Here is a 23,282-nt window from a genome sequence, read left to right on the forward strand (position 1 = left end):
ACGCCATTTTCCAATTCTTGAAAGAGGAGACAATCTTGTGTTTTTCGTCAAGGCTAGGACGAAGCATAATTGCTCTTAATGCGCATCTAATCTCAAATGCACTTCCTCAGCATTGCAATATTTCCGGCTACACAAGTCACCCAGGATGTCTTATGATACAATCACTGCGGAGCTGCCAGTGCCAAACTGCAAGGTCATTGAAGGACTAGGATGAAGAATGCATACCTTGGGCAGAGCATGTGGCGTAGGTAGGTAAAGAGCGATTTCTCGACTTTCCCCGTTATCCGCGGGAGCCCCAGATTTTGCGATAAGATTGAGTTCGTCCTTATCTAAAACCCGCCACTAGCCGAGGAGACATCCGGGTTTTGCACGGCTCGGTCGACATCCCCCCTCTGCGTGCACCTTAATGGGGCATTGGCGTCCCTCTGCCATCTCACTTGGCATCACTGAGATTGTCTTGATTGCTCAGAATGCTGTGCAACTCTTGAAGGCATTCGGTTCGTCAATTGAGTGTTTTCGGTCAATTGATCATTCATCATCATGTTGTGCTGATTCCAGGGCAACTGATGATGTATTGAACACCGGCGGGGAAATCACAGGTGCTGGCCGGGGTTCTCCATATTCCTCTCCCAAAGGCCCCAACCTCGTCCAGGTTCACGTCAAAGCTCCCCCATTCCCCCGCCCGCTGCCCCAGGCTAGAGAGGAGCATTTCAGGCCCTGTGGGCTGTAGCTCTCGAATGCCATCATGGCCCGCCAGGGGTAAGCGCAGACAACCTCGGATCAAACAGCCACACAAGCTTCGGCAACGAGCGGCACCCTACCATCCTTACCCTGCCTCCCTTCCACTTGAGCGAGACAAAGCTCCAGTTGCTACGGCGTAGAAAATACTGCTCTGCCATTCTTCTCTTCCTTTTCCAAACTCTTCTTCTTCCTGATCCGAGTGACCAAGCAGAAGAGAGAAAGAGGCATTGAGACTGTGACGATACCCAAATATCATTGATACCCCCCCCAAAGGCCATCCACTTCTCACCACTCTTCTCCCAATCAATTGACCTGCATACATCCATCACACCTCCTCGCGGTCATGTCTGCGGCGGTCAACCGAGGTCTCAGGACAGCTTCCCGATCATTGCGTCTCCAATCGCGAAGCGTCCGCCTGGCCACTCCTCTCCGCGCCGGTCTCGCCTCCACTAACTTTGCCGCCCGCTCCGCACCTCAACAATCCCACAACTTCACCACCTCATCTGCGAGACAGAGCGCCGCACCAGCCATGGCCGAAGCGAGAGAGTACGATCCTGAGATCAAGGACATTGCCAACTACGTCCAAAGCTACAACGTCGATTCCGAGCTTGCTGTAAGTCTTTTTTTCTTTCTTTTTTCCTTTCCATCCTTCTTTCATAGCCTGGGCGACCCGCCCGAGTTTTACCCCGCGTCACAGTCAGATCGCCGCCGCTAACCGCCGCTTTCGTGAGAATAGTTCGACACCGCACGATGGGTTTTCCTCGACACTCTCGGCTGTGGTCTTGAGGGCCTCCGCTTCAAGGAGTGCAGCAAGCTCCTGGGTCCCATTGTCCCCGGCACCGTCGTTCCCAATGGCCCCAAGGTCCCTGGTACCGACTTTCAGCTCGACCCCGTCAATGCCGCCTTCAACATTGGTGCCATGATCCGTTGGCTCGACTACAACGACTGCTGGCTCGCCGCCGAATGGGGACACCCTTCCGACAACCTGGGTGCCATCCTGGCCGTGGCCGACTGGATCACTCGTACCAACAAGGCCGGCGGTAACATTGCTGGCGGCAAGCAGTTCACCATCCGCGATGTTCTCGAGGGTATGATCAAGGCTCACGAGATCCAGGGCTGCCTGGCTCTTCTGAACTCCTACAACAAGGTCGGCCTCGACCACGTTGTCCTCGTCAAGGTCGCCAGCACTGCTGTTGTCTCCAAGATGCTCGGCCTCAACGAGAAGCAGATTGCCGACGCTGTCACCCAGGCCTGGGTCGACGGCCAGAGCTTGCGCACTTACCGTCACTCCCCCAACACCATGTCCCGCAAGTCATGGGCTGCCGGTGACGCCTGCCAGCGCGCCGTCAACCTGGCCCTCAAGGTCATGAAGGGCGAGCAGGGCATTCCCACCGTTCTGTCTGCCCCCGTCTGGGGTTTCTACGATGTTCTCTTCAAGGGAAAGAAGTTTGAGTGCCAGCGCCCCTACGGCAGCTACGTCATGGAGAACGTTCTCTTCAAGGTCTCCTACCCTGGTAAGTAGTTCATGGTAATACTCACAATTCTGAGCATGTCAATTGACGAGACACAGCCGAGTTCCACTCCCAGACTGCCGTCGAGGCCTCTTCCAAGATTCACCAGCAGCTCAAGGCGATGGGCAAGTCGGCGGCCGACATCAAGGGCGTCACCTGCCGCACGCACGAGGCCTGCATTCGCATTATCGACAAGCAGTTCAAGCCCATGGACAACTTTGCCGACCGTGACCACTGCATCCAGTACATGGCCGCCACCATGCTCGTCTTTGGCCGCCTCGAGGCTACCGACTACGTCGACGGCAGCGAGGCCGCGACCTCCCCTCTCGTCGAGTCCCTGCGCCAGAAGTTCAAGTGCGTCGAGGACCCGCAGTTCACCAAGGACTACCACGACCCCGCTCTCCGAACCATCTCCAACGCCCTGACTGTCGAGTTGAACGACGGCACCGTGCTCGAGGAGGTTGTCGTCGAGGCACCTCTCGGTCACCGCCTGAGAAGAGAGGAGGCCAAGCCCGAGATCCTCAAGAAGTACAAGAGGCACTTGGAGCCCCACTTCGATGCCGGCAGGGTCAAGCAGCTTGTCGACCTTGGCCTGGACCCCAAGAAGTTGGAGGCCACTCCTGTGGATGAGTATGTCGATCTGTATGTTGCCAAGGACAGCAAGTTCATCTAGGCGGTGGCGCATAAATGATTTCTAGGGAAAGATCTAGGAAAAAAGATTGGATACTATAGATGTTATGTTTCTACAGGATTTTAGATATGGAAATCTGACAAATAGTATTGTGGCGCTCAAAGGAAAGGTCCATCTTTGGTATAAGGGGTTTCGTTCCTCGTGTCGGCACCGTGTACGACGAGTCATCGGTCAGTGCATCTGAGTGGCTGTCTCTAAAGATGATGTCCGTTTGGATATGAAAAGTGTAGGCGATACGAGTATTGTTGGACACCCGACTGGCTACGCGCTAATGGCTTGTCGCTGACGAATCCGCCCCTGCAAGAAGCTCCTACGGCTCCCTCCCGACTCGGACAAGTCCTGCCCAGGCACGGCCAGGTTTGGCGGGCACAGCCTCCCCGAAGCTCTTTAGGGGATGATTGGCTTCATCGTAACCCAAGCACCCAAAATCTGTACGGGAGTATAGGCAGTACCTTGGATGACTGATGATCGCCAAGCCCCGTTCCCTGAGCTGGAGTCTGGGCGACGTTCACCTGGTGGGTATTTTTCAGTGGATGTTTCTCCTGGAACGGTGGAAACGGAGACGACGAGGACACCAGGACACCAAGAGAAACGGCTAGCTCGGGTCACGGCATTGTTTTGCGTTTCACAGGCCAGACACTTTTCGTTTTCCAGAGTGTCATTTGGAACCACAGGGACCACCAAAAAGGTGAGGGACCCCAAGTCTCGAAATGCATGGCGTGTTACCTAAGCCGCACTGCCACTCACCTGGAGTACCTACCGTGCTACGGCCTGCCGACGGATACTTGTACGGCGTGCGGTCTGTACCTCCCACTTGGCCCTCCACCAAGAGCGCCACTTTAGTCCGTACTGATCTCCTGTTCGGACCTCTACTTCACTCCGACCGCATCTGTTTGTTCTGGAAACAACTTCGCCTCCTTCGATTTTTCCAACGTCTGAATCCGATACCCTCTTGCTTTTCGACTCACGAGAAACCGTTTGCTTTACTCACCTTAATACCGACCGACAACAACACTCGACTTTCCACTGCACACCTCTCGAGCAACACTGTGATAGCCCATCTAGATTCAAGTGGGGGTTAGTCTCACAACAGGCACCATGGACAGACAAACCATCATCGAGACCAACCGGTCGCTGCGCACCATCAAGAACGTAGGTCAATTCCCGACACCCTTCCGAGGCTGTCGAGAGCGGCGCGGACGATGCTGGTCAACTCTGGCTGCTTCCGATTCCAGATCTCTCGACTTCCCGCCCGATCCGCAATCCCACGGAACCGCAGAAGCACTCTATGCTAACGTACCTTGACTTCCAGGAACTCGAGAACCTCCTCGAAAAGGGCGTCATCTCCGAAGATGCCTACGACAGCATGCACGCCACCCTCCCCGCCGAGACCCCCCTCCACGGCGCCGCATCCCGCGCCGCGCCCGCCGCCGCCGCTACCCCCGTCCAGCACAACAACCCAACCTCCCCGCCGGCCCCGACCGCCGCCATGGCCGCCCTGAACGTCAACCCCTCCGCCTCCCCGGCGCCCCCCTCCTACAACCAGACCGGTCCCCCCTCCCTCCCCGCCCGCACAAACGAGAAGCCCGTCCTGGCGCACGCCCGCGCGCTGTACCGCTACGCCGGCGCCGACGCCCGCGACGTGGCCTTTGAAAGGGACGACCGCATCGCCATCCACGAGTACATGAACGCCGACTGGTGGATGGGCCGGAACCTCCGCACCGGCCAGGAGGGCATCTTCCCCAAGACGTACGTCCTCGTCGAGCAGGACATGGCCAAGGGGGCCTTCGCTCCCGTCCCGGCTCCCGCTCAACCTCAGTACGCGGCCCAGCAGCCGCAGTGGGCTCCTCAGCCGCAGTACGCCCAGCCTCAGGGCCCGCCGCCCCAGCAGAACCCGTATAACGCCGACGCGCCGCCTCAGGCTGTCGCGGACCAGAGCACGGGTGGTAAGGAGGGCGGCGGCAAGGGGGCCGAGATGGGCAAGAAGTTTGGAAAGAAGCTTGGCAACGCTGCTATCTTTGGTGCTGGTGCTACCATTGGTTCCAACATTGTCAACAGCATCTTCTAAGCGTGTTGTTGATGGTGAGGTGCTGAAAAATATGTTGGTGGTTTGCTTTGTGACATACGGACAGAAATGGTTCTTTCTGCTCGAGGATGAACATTGCTGGAAGGAACTAAAGGGCTAGATTGCCTGTCCTCCTTTTTCGTTATTTGCTGGGAAACTGGGTGTATATCTGAAATCGTCCTCGGGAAAGCTCTAGATCGACATGCCCCGTCAATCGTGGGGAAGCTCGGCTGAAGTTGCTTTGAATCGGGATTGCTGCATGGAGAAGATTGGCACATATGGACACGCTCATTCTGTTGTTGTTCCCTCTCTCCCGCTAATTGGTCATGGGTCCAGGCGTTACATCTGAATTTCACAGGGCCATTCCGTATATTGGAATCAAATGATATACTTTTCCATACAAGCTTCCCGGTGACGTGAACCCGGGGCTTTCCACCTGTTTTCTATGCGTCTGTTTGTCTGTCGTCACTTGTTGGGCTCAATCTACGAGTGAACTATGAGTAGTAAGGTGACAACCTAGAAAGTCGGCCTGCTTCGTTCAGGTAAGCTAGTCCGATCGAAAGGATCTCCCGAAGGCACAGACTTGATTGGGTGGAGGGGGTTGCATCTTTCGTGGGCAAATCAACTCGGAAACGGCTTAAATCGGTGGGCAAAGTGACTCCGGGTTGCTACCGGAGGATTTTCACATCATGCCTCCGTCTTCCCAGGTGTCCTGTTTTGTGTGTGCTATACCCAAAACACGCGCTTCCGAGATTCGAAACTCCAATCAACGCACGAGCTTCGGGGCAAAGAACGTGTGGGCGAGAGAACGAGGACGAGAAGAGAAGGGGGTATGTAGATGGATGACTCCGCGGCTCGGTCACCCCGGACATCCGAGGTGGTCTTGGTCTGTGGACCACACACCCTTCTAAACTGCTCGTTACCGGTCTGACGGGTGGTTTCCCTTTTGATCGGGGGCACCAGGGTTGATGGAGAGGAGAAGAAGGGTGGGGATACTAGGTTTGGGAGGTTCGGAGGGCGAAGGTATGTGTGTGTGTGTATGTGTGTGTGTGTGTGTGTGTGTGTGTGTGTGTGTGTGTGTGAACTAGGGGTAGGGGTAGGGGGCGGAGGGTGGTCATGGCTCGACGATGGCTTCGTTTTGCTTCTCCTTTGGGGTATTTCGAAAAGAGAGTGAGAGCGACAGAGAGACCCACAGAGGAATATGGAGACATATTACATTCCTCAGGTCCGGGTGCTTTCTTCGAATCGGTGAGCTTGGTCGCCCTCGGTCAATAACAACTCTCTATTGTTCCTCACGTCCCGAGTGCTCTCCTTTGAATCTAGAGAAAGTGACAGATACCCCGGGATTTGACGGTTTGCTAGGTGGACTCAACCTTGTAAGATGACGAAAGAACGGCAACTTTCGAAGGTTCGTTTTCTCTTCTTGTCACCATAAGCCGGTGGAGTGGATAGAGGCTCGGTATAGTGAGGCTTTGAGGGCTGCCAGGCTGTGCATATCAAGTGCGGCGTTACTGCTGCTGCTGCTGCTGCTGCTGCTGCTAGTTAATCTGTCTTTAAGTTTGCTTGTTATAGACCCGATGTCATCATACCCGTCTCCTAGAGAAAATATCTAATAGGGAACATGCCTCAATAGGTAACTTTCGGGACAAAAGCAGAGATGTGAAGCAAGAGTTCTTGATTTCCTCTGACGATCTATCGCATCCCACTCATCCCACCCGTACACACACACACATACACTTGCCTACCTACGACGATCAAGAGAGGCGCACGCCGTGCACAAACCAGATACTGCCCTCCCGTCCACCTCTCATACTGATACGCCGGTGTGAAAGTGCGAGGCAACCTCTCTCGTCTCTCCCTACCCTGGATACTTCTCCCAGTCCCAGCCCCATCCCACCGCCAAAACTCATCCAATCCCCATCATCCCCCCGGGTGAGATCTCTCCGACCCTCACCCTACGCCCCTCCCACACATCACTCTTCACCAAACCCCAGACTTCATACATCACCCACCCCAGAGTTCCTTCCATGGATTAACCCCCCTTCTATCCCACCACCCTCTTCGAAGACCTCCAACGGGATGAAAGGATGTAAGGTTTAATCGAATCGCGCTGCTCCGTCCATCCCTCCTTCTCTCATTTCGCCATCCATCCCTAACCGGGTTATTCTTAGACTTTCTTCTACTTCCCTTGGTTCATTGTCGGTACCGAGGCCGTGGACGAACATGTGCTCGGTTCGGGGAACGGAAAGAGATCGGGGAAACAGAGAGGGGAAGAGACGGGGGGAGGGGGGGAGAAACGTGGGCAATCCGGTTCGGGCGTGAACTTTCACGCCTTCCACCCCCGTGTTTGGTCAGTCGTGCTCCCCGGACTGGGGGAGTTCTTCTCATGAACGGGGAGGGGATCCGATGGGAGTTTGGGAATCTGGTGGTTCTTATGCGTGATGGATTTGGATCTGGGGATGCCGTATGCAGTTCTGATTACGAGCTTCCCCATGGATAAATTGATGTTCGTTGGGTTAGGTACTCTCCAATCGTCACTTTGGTCTTTTCATGAGGCAATTGAGCAATAATCATATCGTCGTGTTCGTGAGTCTCACTGATTTTGAAGTGTCTACTGTGATTCGATAGCCCGGGTAATGTGTACATCCTCACATCTCATCCTCTCAAGATGGTAGTAGTCCATCGTATCGGCGTTCTCCTTGCGGTCACAGTCGCAAAACATCACAGAGAGCATCAAAAGTTCAGGACAAAAAGAGGGTTGATATTCATTCCGCTATCCAATCTACCCCATCCTCCGTCGTGCCGAGAGAAACTTATGCCTACAGCATCTTAGAGAACACATACCCCTCCCTTCTCGACGGAGTACCATGGAGTAAAATGAACAAGTTCACCGCCTCTCCCTCGAGAATATCTCTCAACAACATCCAAGTGTCGAGAGACTTTGCTTCTCCCCAAATCTTACCGCTGCCACAATGCAGCTACAAAAGACGGGATTAAAGAGATGAGGTGAGTGAAAAGGGGACAGCAGAGCGAAAACGCCAACAAAAACACCACCAGTCTAGCAGGCTCCGAAAACACGTTCCCGCCCAACCCACCACCACCTCTTTACTTGTTCTCCGAGAGTGAAAATGAATACAACAGACCCGAATCGAAGTACGGGTCTGCTGGCGCTGGTGAAAAAGAATTCGGACATGACGCTTCGGCCACTCGTGGTGCATGCGCCCTTCCCACTTTGTAACAATTTTCCAAAGGGTGGAATTGCAAGTTCTTCTCTGCTCCGCTTCATCCTCTACAGCAAACGCTGAAATGCTCCTCTGTCTCTCCGTATTGAACATTCTGTCGTTTTGTTTTCTTTCTCTGCAATCTGTCGTACGCTTGCGTCTGTCACGCAGGGGCTACTACACGCACTTCGAAAAGTTTGTAGTCCCCTCGAGAAATGGCAGTGTGTATGCCTTTACATTGGCCGAGCAATGCCAATGGGAGTACCCATCTTCTCGTCCTGCCACTGCGGGCGCTCGTTGTTCCAGTACTGGTCGTCGTCCTCGAGCGTCTTGGCCGGGGCGACCTGAGGCTCGAGGCGGCCGGCGGTCCAGGCGCGCATCGGCTTGCCGTACTTGTACATGACGGGCAGCAGCATCGAGACACCGGCGAGCGCTGCGCTGTAAATGCCAAAGTTCTTCAAGAAGCCGAGCTGCTCGATCCAGGTGGTGACGTTGAATGACATGATGAAACCGATGATGAGACGGGATGAGGAGACGTTGACCAGGACGGGTCTGACCACACATGTTAGCTGCGAGATTTGAGTTTGGTGATGGGACAAAAACTTACCCTGCGAAACGGGGATAGCTCTCAACCAAGTACACGGCGAAAATGGTGTTGGCGGTCAACAAGCCGAAGCCGATCAAGAAGATGGAGACAAGCACAACGATCGAAGGCAGTGTTCGAATGTTCTCACCGGCGTACCCGAACAAGATCGGGCCAACGATGGAAGCGAGAAGAGGGAATATCAAGCTGAGAAGATGGGCCTCGGGCTCACGGCGACCTCCATTGCGCTTCGCGATATAGTTGGAAATCTTATCGGCCACGTAACCGCCAAAGAACCAGACGAACGGACTGGCGATGACGATGGGGATGACGGCGAAACCAAGCGTCTCGAACTTCCAGCCGGCGGCAATCAGGAGTGACGAACCGACCTGACCGGCGGCGCCCTGCATGGAAACAAGGATGGAGTTGATGATGATGACCCAGATGATGTTGGGGAAGAGAGTCGTCTTGAACATGTCAATGACGGATTGCTTGGCCTCCTTCCACTCGTAGCCGTAGTTGAAGATGCCGAACTCATCCCAGTTAGAGCGAGGGCGGAAGGTCGATTCGTCGATGCGAGGACGGGTTTCACCCGGGCGCAGGGGGTAGACCTCCTTACCGGCTGTTCCATTTCATTAGCCATATACATCAATGTTTATATGATGATACTCACCAAGCTCATCGTCGCTGCGGATCCAGCGGGTCTCAGGCACGAGCAGGATGAGACCAAACCAGGCAATCACACCGACACCGGAGGTGATCCAGTAGATGAAGCGCCAAGAGAGGCGGGAAACAATAATGGGACTGTTTCAAATGGTCAGTCACCGTAGAGAGCCACTAGTGTATTCGACAAGTGTTTCAAAGTCTCACCTCATGATACCCAAGCTCACAATCAGGAGACCTTGAGAGGCACCGACGGAAGAGATGGCCTTGTTGCGCTGGTGGATGAACATCATGTCCTGGATGATGAGGGGAATCAGAGCCTCAACGGCACCTGCACCGAAACCCTGGAAGCAACGAGCAGCCAAATGGCTTCCGAGACCCTGTGAGAAGCCAGCCCAGAGACCTCCAGTCCATGCCAGGAAACCAGAGAGCAGAAGCACGGGGCGACGGCCAATGGCAACCGAGAGCGGAACAAGGAGGTAGGAACTGAGTCCGTTGACGAGCAAGGGGACGGAGGCCAGCAGGGCGACCTGGTACAGTGGCGGTCCGCCAAGGCCAGAAAGAAGCTTGACGGGGTCGAGGTTGACTTCGCCGGGCTTGTTCAGGGCCGTGATATCGATCTGGCTGAGGATGTGGGGGTCGATGCCAGAATACTCCAGCACAAACACTGGTACCAGGGCACCAACAATGAACTCAGCCGCGAGGGCGAGTGAGCCGACTGCGGATTGATCAGTATCCAAATAGATGTTGCCTCCCAGTATCTCACTTACAGAAGCAGAGCGCGCCAATGGACGTCCATTTCCTCCAGTTGGGCAAGTTCAGGGGATCTGTCAAGCCGTGTCAGCAACCATTATGCGCCATCAAGCCGATCATCCCTCTCCAAATTCTTAAGCCACCATAGTCGCAGACTAACCCTTGGGATCCGGTGTGGGCATGGGCACAAATCGAATAACTCCTCCCTCGAATAACTGCGTCGATCCCACGACCAGGGCATTGGGGCTCTCGACCCTCTGCACCGTGGCGAGGTTATCCGTAGATTCGGTCCAGCCGCTCTTTGACGCCATCTCGAAAGTCCTGTCCAAGGAACTTATCTAGATGTCGGATATTGTCGTCGTCGCCGTTCTTGTACAATGTATCGTGATGTATATCGGCCAATTTCCAATCTCTAGAATCTTTGTTGATCACGGAGTCGCTTTCGTATTCCTCCCCGCGGAATTTAGTCGTCTGGCCAGGAAAGGAAGCAAGAGTCTCCGGGAAGGATGGACGGCGGCGAGGGTTTGGAAATATACTGCTGCATGTCGCCGTGCGGTGACAGGTTGGCACGAGGGGCGAGCGCTCTGTCATAGGCCGGCCGCGGTTAGACGAGCAGTCTAATCTGAGACGAAGGCCGATGTGTGCAACTGCGCAACTGTTTGAGCGCACGGAGCAATGTACGGGGGGGTAAGAAGGGATAGACTCGAAGCATTTCCAAATTGGTCAACTCATGCGGATGTTTGGGGGGTGATTTGATTTGGGAGGGATGGGCGGCATCGGATCGACCTAATCCTGGCCTCGCATCTGTTGGTCAAGAGCCTATTCGGGCAATACGTCAACCTGGGTCTTAGTTAGCAAGACTCAACAACTCTACGTAGTATAGCCCTCCACTGGCCCACACAAACAAGACAACCTAATGGAGCCTTCAGTCGATCTGCCCCGCGCTGAGCCAAAACGAACAAGCTTTATGAAATAATCGTGTTTGGTCCGCCTCTACTGCCGAAAAAGACAGCAACGGACAAAGTCTCTTTCGGAACGGACCAACGAGAAAGTGAGATCATGATGGCAACCGACATGAACTTTGGTAAGCACGACAACTAGAGAAGACAGAGAGAGACAGAATGAGAGAAAGAAAGACTGCCATGCCATCCCTCGGGAAAGCTCTCGTCAACTCATCACTGGAAGAGGTCGGGCCTTGCGAGCAACGTATAGTTGGGATGGTTGCAAAGTGACGGCACCGTCGACCCTTGTGTCACTCCTGAACCGCCACGATCCCACTGTTGTAAAACTCTCAGATACGGCGAAGAGTTTTGAGTTGTTGCGATGGAGGGGTGGGTTGGCCTCGAATTGGTTCGAGCTGAAACACCATCACAGTAGTCTATGCAAGGTCAACCCTTGTCTCTCCGCCTTGAGCCTCAACGCAGCCCACCCCGGTAGTGGGCGGCAACCTACAGTAGACCAACGGCATCGCAGCGCTCGGAGAATTTGAAAAGAAAAAATACAACACCTAGAGGTTAATTTCGACGAGCCGGCGTACAACTTACGTACGATCCCACAATTTACCCCATACTTTACCATAGGCCCATCAACTACTCCGTACGATCCATGGCAAACACGCCGACACTGTCGTGAACTTGACATCCGATTTCGATGAGAGTCATACCCTCTGATGTGACGCCAAGTTTCCTACGCACCCATACATCTTCCAAACATGCTTCGACACGGATGAATATTCACTAGTGTACAGGCGAAGCGTGGGCCGCCATGTTCCACCGCCACTCTCGGCCCGCTTTCACAAGCTGCCGTTCATGGGATGAGCCTCGGGCCAATCTTTCGAATCCCAAAGGCCTACTTAGTTACGTGTTTGCCTTGTTCGGATTCTTCATTCAAGACTCGTCGTGTTGTCGGTAAGTCACTTAACACCAGACGTCCGCCGGCGATGAGAGAATCTGAAATAAATCGTCCATTCGTGTCCGGTTCCCCTGTCATCGCGCTCGCCAACCGGCACTACCTGATCCGCCCGTCTGTGTCATGAAATGCTGCCATCCGTCCACCCGTCATCGCAAAATAGGGTGTTGAGAAATGTCAAGCCCCTTTCCACCTGGTGACTCAAGGAAACATTCGCAACCAATGCTGCTAGTGCAGGTGCTAAACCAATGAGTGGTATCCATGCCCGATATGTACCAAAACCTCCAAACTCCTTGTAAACATCAAAATCCTAGCTATCTGTGCGCGACGTACGAAGCCGAAGAAAATTCGTTTGCAGGTGATGCTACGAATCGAAAGCAAACGTTGATGCGAGGCGACGGCGAAACTAAATTAGTCCCTGCTTGGGAGAGATTCGGGAAGTGATGATGCTAGGATCTCATCCTGAGTCTCGGTATCGTCAGGCCATGTGGGCAGGTCGAGCGATGCATACTGCTCGCCAGTCTGTTCCTCCAGTTCCTTTCGGAGTATTTCGATTGCAATCAGCCAACGTCGTTGCAGTCTCTGCTTGCGGTCATTAAAAATCTTGACCAGGGTATCTTCTTCTTGCGCAAAATCCGTTGCCAGATTCTCTATATCCTGCTCCTTCTTGTCGGTCAGTTTCTCGAGTTCTTGCTCCTGTCGTTCCAAAAGCTCCTCCATGCGCTTGGCCTGCCGGTCTCGCAAAACGTTGATTTTTGCCTGATGCAAACGCTCCATGCCATCTCGCACGTTGTACTGTTGTCCCAGCAGGCGTAGGTCCCTCTCTGTAACTACTCGTGGTGGCAGATCAGCATTCTGCGTCCGGCCAAGCCCATCGCAGTACGCCTCCATGTGCTTGAGACGAATCTTGACACTCTTTTCGCTCTGGTCAAGCGTTGACCGAAGATCCATCTCAGCCTCAATTTGACGTTCCTCCAAGTGAGCAGCCGTCTTCGCGTGACGCTCTTTCATCTTATCGATCTGGTCCGAGTATCGGTCCGTCAAGGCCTGCTTCTTCTCAGCGTGTCGCGTCCACATGACCCATTTCTTCTTCCTCAAGTACGCCCGGAATCGATCCAGCTCTTGGTTCATCTCGTCTTGCAACGCAGCGAACTGCGCGTTCTCACGGGTCCGCTTCTTTGCTTCAACCTTTTCAGCGGCTTCGGCGGCTGCCGCTGCTTCTTGAGCAACCTTTTCCGCCTCCAATTCAGCTTCTCTGGCCTCTTCCTCCATTCTCCTGCGCTCCAACTCTTCGTCTCCGTTGCAAAAGTTGGGGCAACCCACGGATGGATCCCAGATGGCGCCACAGATGTAGCAAAACTGAGCTTTGCATCTGCAGGTCATGTGGGTGCACCCCTGGCTTAACTCGACTAATGTTCGACACTTATAACAACGTCGCCAGCCGGATTTCTCGCCCATCTTGAGAACGGCCTCCAGTTCCCAGTCAGAAGGGCAATCTTTGCCTACGGGATGGGCATTACGTTTGCACATGACGCATACCCGTGTCCGACATTTACGGCACACCACATCAAAAGGGTGCTTCGGGTCGATCCGGTTGCGAGGAGGGATAAATTCACCACAGGCCGTATTTGGGCAAAAGATCCTAGCTTCCCAAGGTGTGCTGAATTGCAAAACCGCCTTCAAAAAGGCATGTTGCTCCTCTCGGTTGAGGATTCTCTGAATGATGGATCCCGGGATTGGTTGTGTGCAGCATCGAGGCGGCATTTTGGACTCGTCCGTCGTAGCTTGCTGGACCATGATACTGAGGCATTCGGCACAGTATGTGTGGCCACACGGTAAGCTGTGCAAGGCATTCGACTTGTTGAAGTCGTTGCGACAGCATATGCAAGAACTTGAGGTTGGTCAGCGCGGATACGAACGTAAGAGGTGGGGGGATTACATACACTGTGGATTCGAGCAAGCCAGACTTGCGCTTCCATCGTATTTTCCTAATGCCCTCTTTGATGCTAAAGTAGCTTCTTCTTGAAGTCACGCTGAAGAGGCTGTGTGCGGTTGTATCGTGTGGTATGGCTGGGGAGGCCTTTTGGATTTTTGGTTGGTGGATATTGGGATCTATTTGCGATAGATACTTGTCGTACTGAGAGAAACTGAGGCTCTTGGAGCGTTTTCTTGCGAGGGAATGCGGAGGAACGTCGGCGGCAAGCGGGACAGCATGTAAAGACGGATGAGATGTCAAGGTTGTGCTTGCTGAATCTCGCGAGGCATTTGAGAACGTTCGGACATGTTGCGTCGCGATGGTCGAGGTCTGCGATTCCGCGCTCGAGGTATTGCGCTTATCGTGTGTGAACCGGGACGTTGGAATACCCAAGGCGACTGCCTTTGCGACCAATTCCTCCTCAACATCTGCTTCTGATCGTTGCGACGACAGCCGCAACACCTGGGCGCGATATTCTACCTCGCCATCGTCTGGGGTAGTCATGAGAGGCGGCGGACGGGCCATGTCCGGAGATGAGCTCGTCTGGCCAGCGAGCGAACCCATGGCGGGCAGAGGGGTCGGAAAAGAGGAAATCGTCAAGTCAGGGCAGCGCGAGCAGAGGCATCGTGGTTCGGGGCTCGGTGTGGTTGACAGCTCTCCGGACCTCGCCGGCCGGTCAAGCAGACGAAGGTGGTACGACTAATTGGCAATTAATGCGCAGATGGTTTGAAACGGAAGTTGCAGGTACTGACTTGACATCGAACGGATCAAGTGAGGCCGGAGAAAGGATGAACCCACGAGGCAGGGCAACCACAAGCTCTGGCGAGTAGGCGAAGTGGACAGCGGCAATGATAGGACGAGAGGAGAGCCAAGGTTTGCCAGTGGTGGAGGGCAAGGAAGGCCCAAGGGCGAGAAGCAGGAATAGGTGCGGTGGGATGTGCAGTATTGGTAGAGGGCGCGAAAGGGTGGTGTACGTCGTTTCTTTTTTGGGTGTGAGGGCGAAACGGCGAATTGGGATGCGGCCTGGACCGCGAACGTGACTTGACGGGATAGGAGGATGATGCAAGGTTTGGTGAGTGTCGATTGATTGTCGAGGAGGGGATGGGGAGCCGAGCTGAGCGTCGCTGCGTATGCCGGAAAGACGATTGAGTGTGAAAGGGCGGTTGATGGCAGGGGCGAAAGCGCAGATCTTGGGGACCCTTGAGAATGACAAGGGGGCTATCCGTCCACGGCAGGCTAGAAACGGAGCGGGGAGAGGCAGTAACTGGTCGTGCTGCGACGCTGTGGTGGTGAGATGGGCGGGTAGGGACTGTAGTAGTGACGGTACGGATGGAGACCAGACCGTAAGGAGGACTCGGGCGGAGGGGCTCTCCAAGGTGTCGACAATCAACGTGCCGATGCTAACGTTTTCGAGACAAGGGCCGAACGGTGAGTGCGATTCAAGCCGGGTAGGTGTGCGGTGAATCGGCGGAATGCTAGAGAGAGATACCTCTCCGTAGACAACAGCGGCGCAGGTAAATTCAGGCAAAGGGAGGAAGCTGTGGATTGATTGCCTGCCGCGGCCTCTTACTCTGCTGGTCTGGTACTTTGTCGAATGCAGAGAAGAGTTGGGTGAGAGCGGGACCGCAGTATGATTTGTTGTTGATTTGTCGGCTGATGTGTGACGAGAGCGATAACAGGACGGGACTCTTTCGAAGGGAGTGTGAGAGGAAGAAAAGGAGCCCTGACTGGAGACTGCCCAGGTGGGAATCGGGTAGCGCAGGGCGGGCAGGGGCGGTGGACAGTGGGCCTCCCAAGGTGAGAGCGGTGTTACCTTCTTGTTCGCTGCCCGTGTGGAGAGATGGACACTAATACTCATGGAAGGTACAGGAGACGGTAGGGATGGGGACCCGGGCTTTCAGAGACTACATACTGCGGACAGACTGCAGTCAATTTTTGAGGCGACACAAGATGGCTGGTAAGAGATGACAGAGACATCCAGATGGGCATTAGAGAGCGAGCATGAACATCATAAGAATCAAGATGCAGGCGAGAACCACTGGTTTGGGAAATATTGGAACAAACGGGACAATGGAGGGACATGGTGACATGGGATTGGGCTTCCGGCTGTTGGCGCCACATCCGACATGACCTGATTCCCCATTTCCTGCATGGCTCGACTCCCGTCCGCACTCTGCACTAATGATGCTGAACTCCGTACTTATCTCATTTCACGTGTCTTTACTGCTTCGCGTCAGTAGGTATCTGGGAGGATTCAATAAGTGCCTTACTGGCTGCATCTTCATATAAGAAGAAGTATACTTAAGGTAAGGTACGGCAGCAAACATATAAGCTATTCCTCAGTACAAATCTGCCTTGGCACGCTTGGGCAAGATGTAGCAGCAGCAGCAGCAGCCGCCAAAGTTGGCAGGCACCCTGCATCCAATCCCTCCTTCTCTTGCCTTACAACTTTAGAAGGCCCCGCCGGTGCCGCCGCCACGGACAGATACGTACCGAGCCCCGTCCCACCCCGGGCACCTGCACCAACTAAGGTACTTGTAAGGTACCTTGGGCATCTCAGCCATTGGATCCCCAGTGGAGAACCCGGAGAAGGAAAGAACGCCCTTGCGCCGCCTTCCCTTTCCCAAATCCCGTCCTGGGTACGGAGTAGGTACATACAACATAAGGTATTCAGTGCGCCTGACCTGCGTTGCCTATCGTTCCAGTGTGAACCTGCCGCAAAGAACCTTCTGACCAGAGGTAGATTTGCGTCTCATGCTTCTACATTGATCCGCTTGGACCTCAACGAGGACAACTCCACCTCAAGAACCTTTCCCCCAGTCAAACCACAATCTCCAACTCACTTTTGACAATGGACTTTACAAACCGCAAACGCCGCCAGCAACCCCTCGCACCTTGCAAAGCCTCCTCGATAGACAGGCGATAGATGGACCTTAGCCGCCCAGTGGTGGGCCAACTGACTTGGACAATGTCACAAACTTGACTACCACAGACGGAACCCTGCTGATAACACCACTCCTGGCTTCTTCGTCATTGTCGGTCCCTTGACCAACTGCCATCCTCCAGCCTCTACCATGTGGCACGTCGACCTGCCACACTGTTAATGTACAACGTTGGCGCCTGGCGGTGAGCCCACGAAACCGTCCCCGGATACAAGCCTTTGAAGCAGCCTCGATCAAGGCAAAGCTACATTCGGAAATGCATCTCATTCGTTTGTAATACGTGCTATCTGCCCTCTCCTAGGCACCCAGGGGTTATTGTTCCCCCTTTCCCTGTCACCGCCAATAATAAGTTCTGTGCTTGGTCGGCCTGTTGGTACTGACGGCAAATCCAGGTCTTCAAGTTCTCCGGCCTTCACCACAGATCCGACTTTCCTGCATGTGCGACCGGGGAAAGCCACGCTCATTCTCCAGCACCCTCTCGAGCGCTGGCCGTTTCCCTCCATCAGACACCGTTGGCACCCAGTCATAATTCCTAGTATCCGTCGTATGCAGCACTAGATTTGCCGAACCCGAGAGTCAATCCTTATACAGCTTGCCGCAACAATTCGCAATGCATCATGAGCTTTGGCCGGTTGAAGGAAATACCGGAAGCTATCCGTCCCCATGGTACCCGTACCGAGTACGCAGGCATATATCAGCCCACTTTCTCCAAGAACCCCATCCCTCTTCCCGCCGACCGGGGTGAGGCTTTGAGAGGCTCCGTCAAGACGAAGTTTCGTTTCCCACTTGTTTCCCATTCACAATGGCCTTCTACTTACCCGCGCTGCCGATTTCTGCATGCGCTAACAATATTCCCCAATGCTGAGGGGCCTCGGGCTGATGGTAATCAGTCTTCCTGAGGAGACAGACACTCAACGTTCATGTCAGCTACGCCCATGGCACCATCCAATCCCGAATTTGGTTGCCTGACAACTGCATCCTAGACTTCAACACGCAGCCTCGAGATGATCTCGACGCCCACAATGCCAAAATTCGCGTCTCCAACAACTACATTAGCAGTACATGCGAAACTATGAGCCCTTGCCTGCTCGCCACTTAAGCTTTGGAAACGTCCGTGACACTCAAGGTCGATAATAAGGTCGGCCGATGGTCTGAGCTTCGCACAGCTCTATTGACAGGGCCAAAGTTACTCATGACTCCAAAGATACCTCCAATGTCCCCTCAAGACGACCGCCTTGACTCGCCGACGGATTCTCAACCATATTGGAGGAGCTCCAATCGAGATTCTCCTCCACAACTTTAATTGCACTCGGGAAGTATGCTGCATGGCTCTCTTGCCCCTTTCCCCGATTCCCCCGCATTAATAACTCGAGTCCGAGTTCCCGCTTCATGCGGGACTTACTTTAGCACCAAGTACTGCACCGCACCGGCCCCACATTGCGCCGTCCGCTGCCGGAGTCATATCCGGGCTGCCGGAGTTCATTCACATTCACCATGAGACCTAGATCTACTACACTCGCAATCACCTCATCTAAACACGCAGGCGCCAAAGTAAATGCTGCTTACATCGAAAAAATAATGGTTGGTGGCTGGGAACAGGTACCTTTAAATGTCTCAAGTTGGCGACGGTTGGTTTTCCTCACTGCGAACAGAAACAGAAACCAACAAAGAATGGGAGGGAACAGGACATTGAGCACAAAGCAAAAGGAAGAGCTACGGCTTAACCTTTGCACTCCAACGAAAGTGAGCATGGCCTAGATTGAGGACTACTGACCACTCAAGCTTCCTGGTCATTTCCCCTTCGACTAGTGATCATTCAGTGCGATTCCTGAACCACGTTCCAAATTCAGCAAGGCTGTTCCGGTCAACTCATCGCAATCAGAAATACATTCTCCATTCTGCCTTTCTATCATCCCAGAAAACTTCGTAGAGAACGAAGGATGCCGTCAACCCTGCTGCTGCAAACAACTCGCGAAGAAACCAATGGAGATGTACAGGCTGCAGCAGCCCTTCTTGGCGCCCGCAGCAACATCGAGAACTAGCTAAAGCCATGTCATTGTCCTTCTCCCCATCGCTTACTTGTCGAGATCATTAGCCTCCTGCCCAATATTCGTCGCCGCACATCGAAAGGCATGGCCGCCATCGACCATGGCATTACGTATTTCGGTTGTGGGTAAGCGGCAAGGCGAATAGCTACTCTTGATACCTGAAGCGGGGGGCGCGTCTCATAAGAAGAGGCTCTCAACTAGAAATTACTCCTCGTCATCGATGCCCATCCCAACAGGGCTCTCCCACGTATCCAGGAGTAGGTTTCTGCCAGAGATGATATGGTACCCAACTTTGATCAAGGAAAGCTACCAAGGTCTCGAAGTACACCGCTTTTCACAACGTGGCAGTACTTTATGGCTTCCTCCCAGGCCGTTTGCTAGCAAACACCACACCGGAATGCAATGCCACCCTACGCTCGAGTCAGTCGTCTACATAACACCGTACGCCTTCCACGAAAGCCGGGGTAAGGGTGGTCTCAGCAGCCCTTGTCTGCCCAATGCACCTAGATGCAGTCACAGACTCCCGAGCCCGTCTTTCAACAGCTGAGAGCAGCAGCACATCAGACTCTCGTCACTGTGATCTGGTTGAGGGAGCTCTGACCCTCCACGCCGTTTCTCAATTTGAGGTCCGGCTAGCCTCTTGATGCGGCTAGTAGTAGTGGCTTACCTGCCAAAGCTTCGCGGACCAGCGCATCCCCTCATGGCAGCGGTACTGATATTGGGCTGATTCGGTCGGACATGCCATGCGGAACTCTGGCTGACCCAGAACCGCAAGAGAGAGGGGGGGTAACTTCTCTTCTGCAGCAGCGGGCTCTCTGATGCCAATAGACGAAGTCGTTTGAGGTTTCTCGTTTCTTCATCGCCTCGTCACCCTGCTTCTGCCGTCAAGTGCAGATAGGTGGCTTGGGTGGGTAAGTACCATCGAATCGATGCCGGCTGGAAACCCGATTTTGACGTTTCCGGTCGACGCTCTTTCTTGTTCCAGCCGATCAAAGGAAAGCGTTAAACCCTAGCGTCTTTGTGCAATCACCGACTTTCCTCAAGTCTGGGTGCCCTCTTTTCGCCCGCCCATCTCGATGGAATGGGAAAAGGCTGAGGAAAGTTTGAAGTCGCCACCGGGCATTGGTGCTGCTGCTTCGATAACTTGCGGGGGCCATATCCAAGTGCTTGTTGAAAGAGAGGCGGGCAGTGTCTTGCTGCAAGCTGTCAGCTGTAGTGCTTCGCACAATCGAACAAAAGTTCGGATAGGCGTCTGGGAATTGACAAGTCTCGATGATACAGAAACCGACAATACTAACAGTGGGATCCCTCGAGGAAGACTGCATCCAGGAAACGCCATTGAATCTCTTTGGATTGGAAAGGTCTGTTTGTGTCTATCGAATCTATTGGGGGTTGTGTTGGGTATAGTTACTATTCTGTTGGTACAGGGGTGTGTGTTTTCTAGCCGCGCAACGGAGTATTTACAGGCTCTCTCTCCTTCTAATGAGCTGAGAAGATGGTGATTTGTCTCCCGTGTGGAGGAAAGAAACCTTGACAATATACAAGCCGCATGTGTTGTACAGAATTACGAATGGTAAGAAAAGAAGAGGAAGAGAGGGGGGAGAAAAAAAATGTTGCTCGTTAGCGCTCGTATAACTCTTTTTTTCCCTTTCCTCTGCGCCTTGCGCCTGCTTCCGGAAACGCCGCCGCCGTCGTACAGTCCGTTCTAGGGATTGAGTTTTTTCGCACCAAGCCTTCAAATGCTTGAACGGTCTACCTTTCGCTGATGAAAGGCTCATGTGGTTTTCTGTTCTTTCCCTGCTCTGGAGAAAGACGCGATCGCCGCGCTTAAGGCTGACGTGCAAAAGGCATGCAGGAAGCAGCCCATAGGAAAACGATATCGGGCTTTATCGCTGGTTTGCTCTTCTGTTTCATGCCCTGCCCGTTGGAATTCGTTTCTTTTTTCTCCCTGTTTCCTGTTTCGTTTTCTTCCTTGTCGCTACCAAGGCTTAGCTCACTGGAACCATTTCTTGGTCGTGCTCTTGGCATTCGCCGCCGCAGCAGCCTTTTGATTCGTCACGCGCCGCATCTTTTCGCGGTTCCTCGCGTCCAGCTGGCTCCCCGGCCCGTCGTCCTGGAACCAGTGCTGTTGACCGACGGCCTGCTGCTGAGCGTGCGCTGACGACGACGAGGAAGAAGACGAGGACGACGACGACAGCAGGGAGCGAGTGTTGCGCGTCAGGGGCCCGCGCTCGTCAAACATCATTTTGACGCGCTGGACCTTGCGGAGCTTGACGAGGCCGTACCAGCAGACGATGAGGGAGCAGATTGTCGAGGTGATTGTGACGCCGGCGAAGCCCCAGTTGGTGGCCTCGATGAAGTTTTCGAGGTTCATGCCGTAGAGGCCCGCGAGGAAGGTGCCCATTGCTAGGCCTAGGGTGCCGACGCTGAAGCGGAGGTCTAGGAGCATGAGGGCGTTGCGATTGGCGTCTAGGATTGCGCGGATGCTGGGTGGGTTTTCCATGTTAGTGATGTGTTCGAATTGTGGAAGCCTCGAGAGTCGCTTTTGGGAGTAGAAAAGGAGGGGCTTACATCTCCTCAGTGTTGCGGATGCCAGACACCAAGTTCTGAGCCTCCTGGACGATTTCATCGCAGAGCTTGTTGTACGATTCCAGCAACAGCTCCACCTCGGTATGGTCGTCGACGCCGCGGTAGAGGTCGTGGGCCTTTTCGGTGAGGTACATGGCAGCCAGGTCGTCGTCGGCCTCGAGCAGCTCCTCAATGGCGTCGCGGACCAGCTTGGCCTTTTGCTCAAAGGTGCTCACGCGCTTGGAGAGGATGAGTAGGACGCGCAGCTTGTGGCGGTCGATGTCGTGCTCGAGCTCGCTGAGGACGCGGATGACGGGGTCCCGGACGGACTCGAAGTCGGCCTCGAGCTCCGACGTCACGGAGGTGAGGACGGCCTCGAGAGCGCGGAACTCGTAGGGGAGACCGCCTACGCCGTTGCCGCCGCCGCCCTGGGCGTTCTTCTGTTTCAGCTTGCCTTGCAGGTCGTACATGAAGGCAGATTGCGGGTAGGACGTCTTTGAGCCGTAGACGTCGAAGAGGAGGACGCGGTCCTTTTTGATGAGGACTTTGAGGTGGAGGAGGTTGAGGAGGATGGCGGACTGGCGGACAAAGATGTGAGGGAGGTTTGACGAGTCAATCTTTCGCAAGTCGCGGGGTAGCAGGCCGTACTACAAAACATCATATCTTTCGTCAGCGATCCAGTCTCTCATCACCGAGTCTCCCTCATTATCTATTCCCCCCATGGAGCACTTCTCTCACCTTTGCGATGAGCTCCGTCTTCTTGAACTCGCCATCCACCAAGATGACCTCGCCGTTCTCGTCCACCTCTGTGCACCGCAGCCTCGGCTCAAGCGCAGCTTTGGCAGTCAGAACGCGGCGGTTGTTGAACATGGAGCCCCCTTCGTCGTGGAAGGGGAGGTCGTTGGGCTTCAGCGCCTTGGCGCCGCCCCAGCTCCTGATGCCCCAGAGCTTCTCCTTCCAGGTCCGCCGGCGGGGGGCCGATGGGTCGTCGTCACAGGCATCTTGCCTCACGCGGGTTGTGCTAAAGAAGGCGGTGGCCGTCGAGGGCGACGACGATGCTGCTGTCGCTAGTGGTTCGAGGGCTCTTGGCCTGCGGGATATCCGGGCCGCGGCGGTGATGTGGAGCTCGGGTCGTCTACGGCTCGTCGTCGTCGTCGTCGTCGCACTCGAGAGGGATCTCGTGCCCGTCTTTGGGGTCCGCCTCGCGAGGCACCGGGAGTATTGAGCTGCTGGTCGAGGGGGGCCGCCGCATCGGGAGATACAGGCGGCGGAATCGATGCCTTGGTTCCGGCTGCTGAAGATTGAGGCCTCCGTTTGCGACCGCAGGAATCGGAGCAGGTTTGTCGAGGGTACTCGAGTCTGCATCGCGGGAGGCATCGCGGTCGAAGGACCCTTCACCGCATATAATTTTTTATGCTTCCCTCGTGAAGGTTGTCGGGTTCACTTGCACGATGGTCTGCAGGGTCGGAATTGGCGACGCGAAAGCTCTCAATTGTCGTCACTCAACCAACTTTTTTTTTCTTTTGGTCGTTTTACCGCGCAGCGAGTTTAAAGTTGGGACCACTGCTGCACGGTCCAGGTGATCACGGACAGTCCTTGATGTCATTCAACAC

General features: G+C 54.4%; 8 protein-coding genes across 8 annotated transcripts; 4 read left to right on the forward strand and 4 right to left on the reverse strand.

The window, feature by feature from the left end:
• Positions 1–406: 406 nt before the first annotated feature.
• On the forward strand, positions 407–972 carry CLUP02_08891 (uncharacterized protein; the record flags this gene model as incomplete). The annotated part of the gene is made up of 3 exons (XM_049287872.1): positions 407–501; positions 559–726; positions 789–972. The coding sequence occupies 3 exons, from the start codon at positions 407–409 to the stop codon at positions 970–972; spliced, it is 447 nt and encodes a 148-aa protein (XP_049145015.1).
• Positions 973–1,084: 112 nt separating this feature from the next.
• Positions 1,085–5,011, forward strand: CLUP02_08892 (2-methylcitrate dehydratase; the record flags this gene model as incomplete). The annotated part of the gene is made up of 8 exons (XM_049287873.1): positions 1,085–1,354; positions 1,478–2,255; positions 2,312–2,915; positions 3,053–3,113; positions 3,169–3,352; positions 3,434–3,631; positions 3,697–3,992; positions 4,100–5,011. 8 exons carry the CDS (start codon positions 1,085–1,087, stop codon positions 5,009–5,011), a joined length of 3,303 nt encoding a protein of 1,100 aa, XP_049145016.1.
• A 686-nt stretch (positions 5,012–5,697) lies between these two features.
• Positions 5,698–8,246, forward strand: CLUP02_08893 (uncharacterized protein; the record flags this gene model as incomplete). The annotated part of the gene is made up of 14 exons (XM_049287874.1): positions 5,698–5,894; positions 5,972–6,031; positions 6,097–6,275; positions 6,332–6,384; positions 6,495–6,549; positions 6,642–6,725; positions 6,794–6,831; positions 6,889–7,026; positions 7,180–7,358; positions 7,407–7,514; positions 7,637–7,712; positions 7,736–7,870; positions 7,938–8,014; positions 8,066–8,246. 14 exons carry the CDS (start codon positions 5,698–5,700, stop codon positions 8,244–8,246), a joined length of 1,560 nt encoding a protein of 519 aa, XP_049145017.1.
• A 216-nt stretch (positions 8,247–8,462) lies between these two features.
• On the reverse strand, positions 8,463–10,539 carry CLUP02_08894 (major facilitator superfamily transporter; the record flags this gene model as incomplete). The annotated part of the gene is made up of 6 exons (XM_049287875.1): positions 8,463–8,781; positions 8,837–9,434; positions 9,486–9,616; positions 9,683–10,193; positions 10,246–10,302; positions 10,389–10,539. The coding sequence occupies 6 exons, from the start codon at positions 10,537–10,539 to the stop codon at positions 8,463–8,465; spliced, it is 1,767 nt and encodes a 588-aa protein (XP_049145018.1).
• Positions 10,540–11,193: 654 nt separating this feature from the next.
• CLUP02_08895 (uncharacterized protein) lies at positions 11,194–12,399 on the reverse strand (the record flags this gene model as incomplete). The annotated part of the gene is made up of 7 exons (XM_049287876.1): positions 11,194–11,325; positions 11,408–11,585; positions 11,681–11,735; positions 11,829–11,892; positions 11,974–12,076; positions 12,145–12,252; positions 12,338–12,399. The coding sequence occupies 7 exons, from the start codon at positions 12,397–12,399 to the stop codon at positions 11,194–11,196; spliced, it is 702 nt and encodes a 233-aa protein (XP_049145019.1).
• Positions 12,400–12,547: 148 nt separating this feature from the next.
• On the reverse strand, positions 12,548–15,969 carry CLUP02_08896 (IBR domain-containing protein; the record flags this gene model as incomplete). Its single annotated transcript, XM_049287877.1, has 3 exons — positions 12,548–14,027; positions 14,080–14,810; positions 14,860–15,969. 3 exons carry the CDS (start codon positions 15,967–15,969, stop codon positions 12,548–12,550), a joined length of 3,321 nt encoding a protein of 1,106 aa, XP_049145020.1.
• Positions 15,970–17,670: 1,701 nt separating this feature from the next.
• On the forward strand, positions 17,671–18,152 carry CLUP02_08897 (uncharacterized protein; the record flags this gene model as incomplete). The annotated part of the gene is made up of 2 exons (XM_049287878.1): positions 17,671–17,830; positions 17,944–18,152. 2 exons carry the CDS (start codon positions 17,671–17,673, stop codon positions 18,150–18,152), a joined length of 369 nt encoding a protein of 122 aa, XP_049145021.1.
• Positions 18,153–19,750: 1,598 nt separating this feature from the next.
• CLUP02_08898 (CorA-like Mg2+ transporter) lies at positions 19,751–23,046 on the reverse strand (the record flags this gene model as incomplete). Its single annotated transcript, XM_049287879.1, has 8 exons — positions 19,751–19,916; positions 19,973–20,076; positions 20,136–20,353; positions 20,400–20,483; positions 20,858–20,934; positions 21,099–21,587; positions 21,673–22,316; positions 22,408–23,046. 8 exons carry the CDS (start codon positions 23,044–23,046, stop codon positions 19,751–19,753), a joined length of 2,421 nt encoding a protein of 806 aa, XP_049145022.1.
• Between the last annotated feature and the right edge of the window lie 236 nt (positions 23,047–23,282).

This window comes from Colletotrichum lupini, chromosome 4 (assembly GCF_023278565.1).
Source record: "Colletotrichum lupini chromosome 4, complete sequence".
NCBI lineage: Eukaryota > Fungi > Ascomycota > Sordariomycetes > Glomerellales > Glomerellaceae > Colletotrichum > Colletotrichum lupini.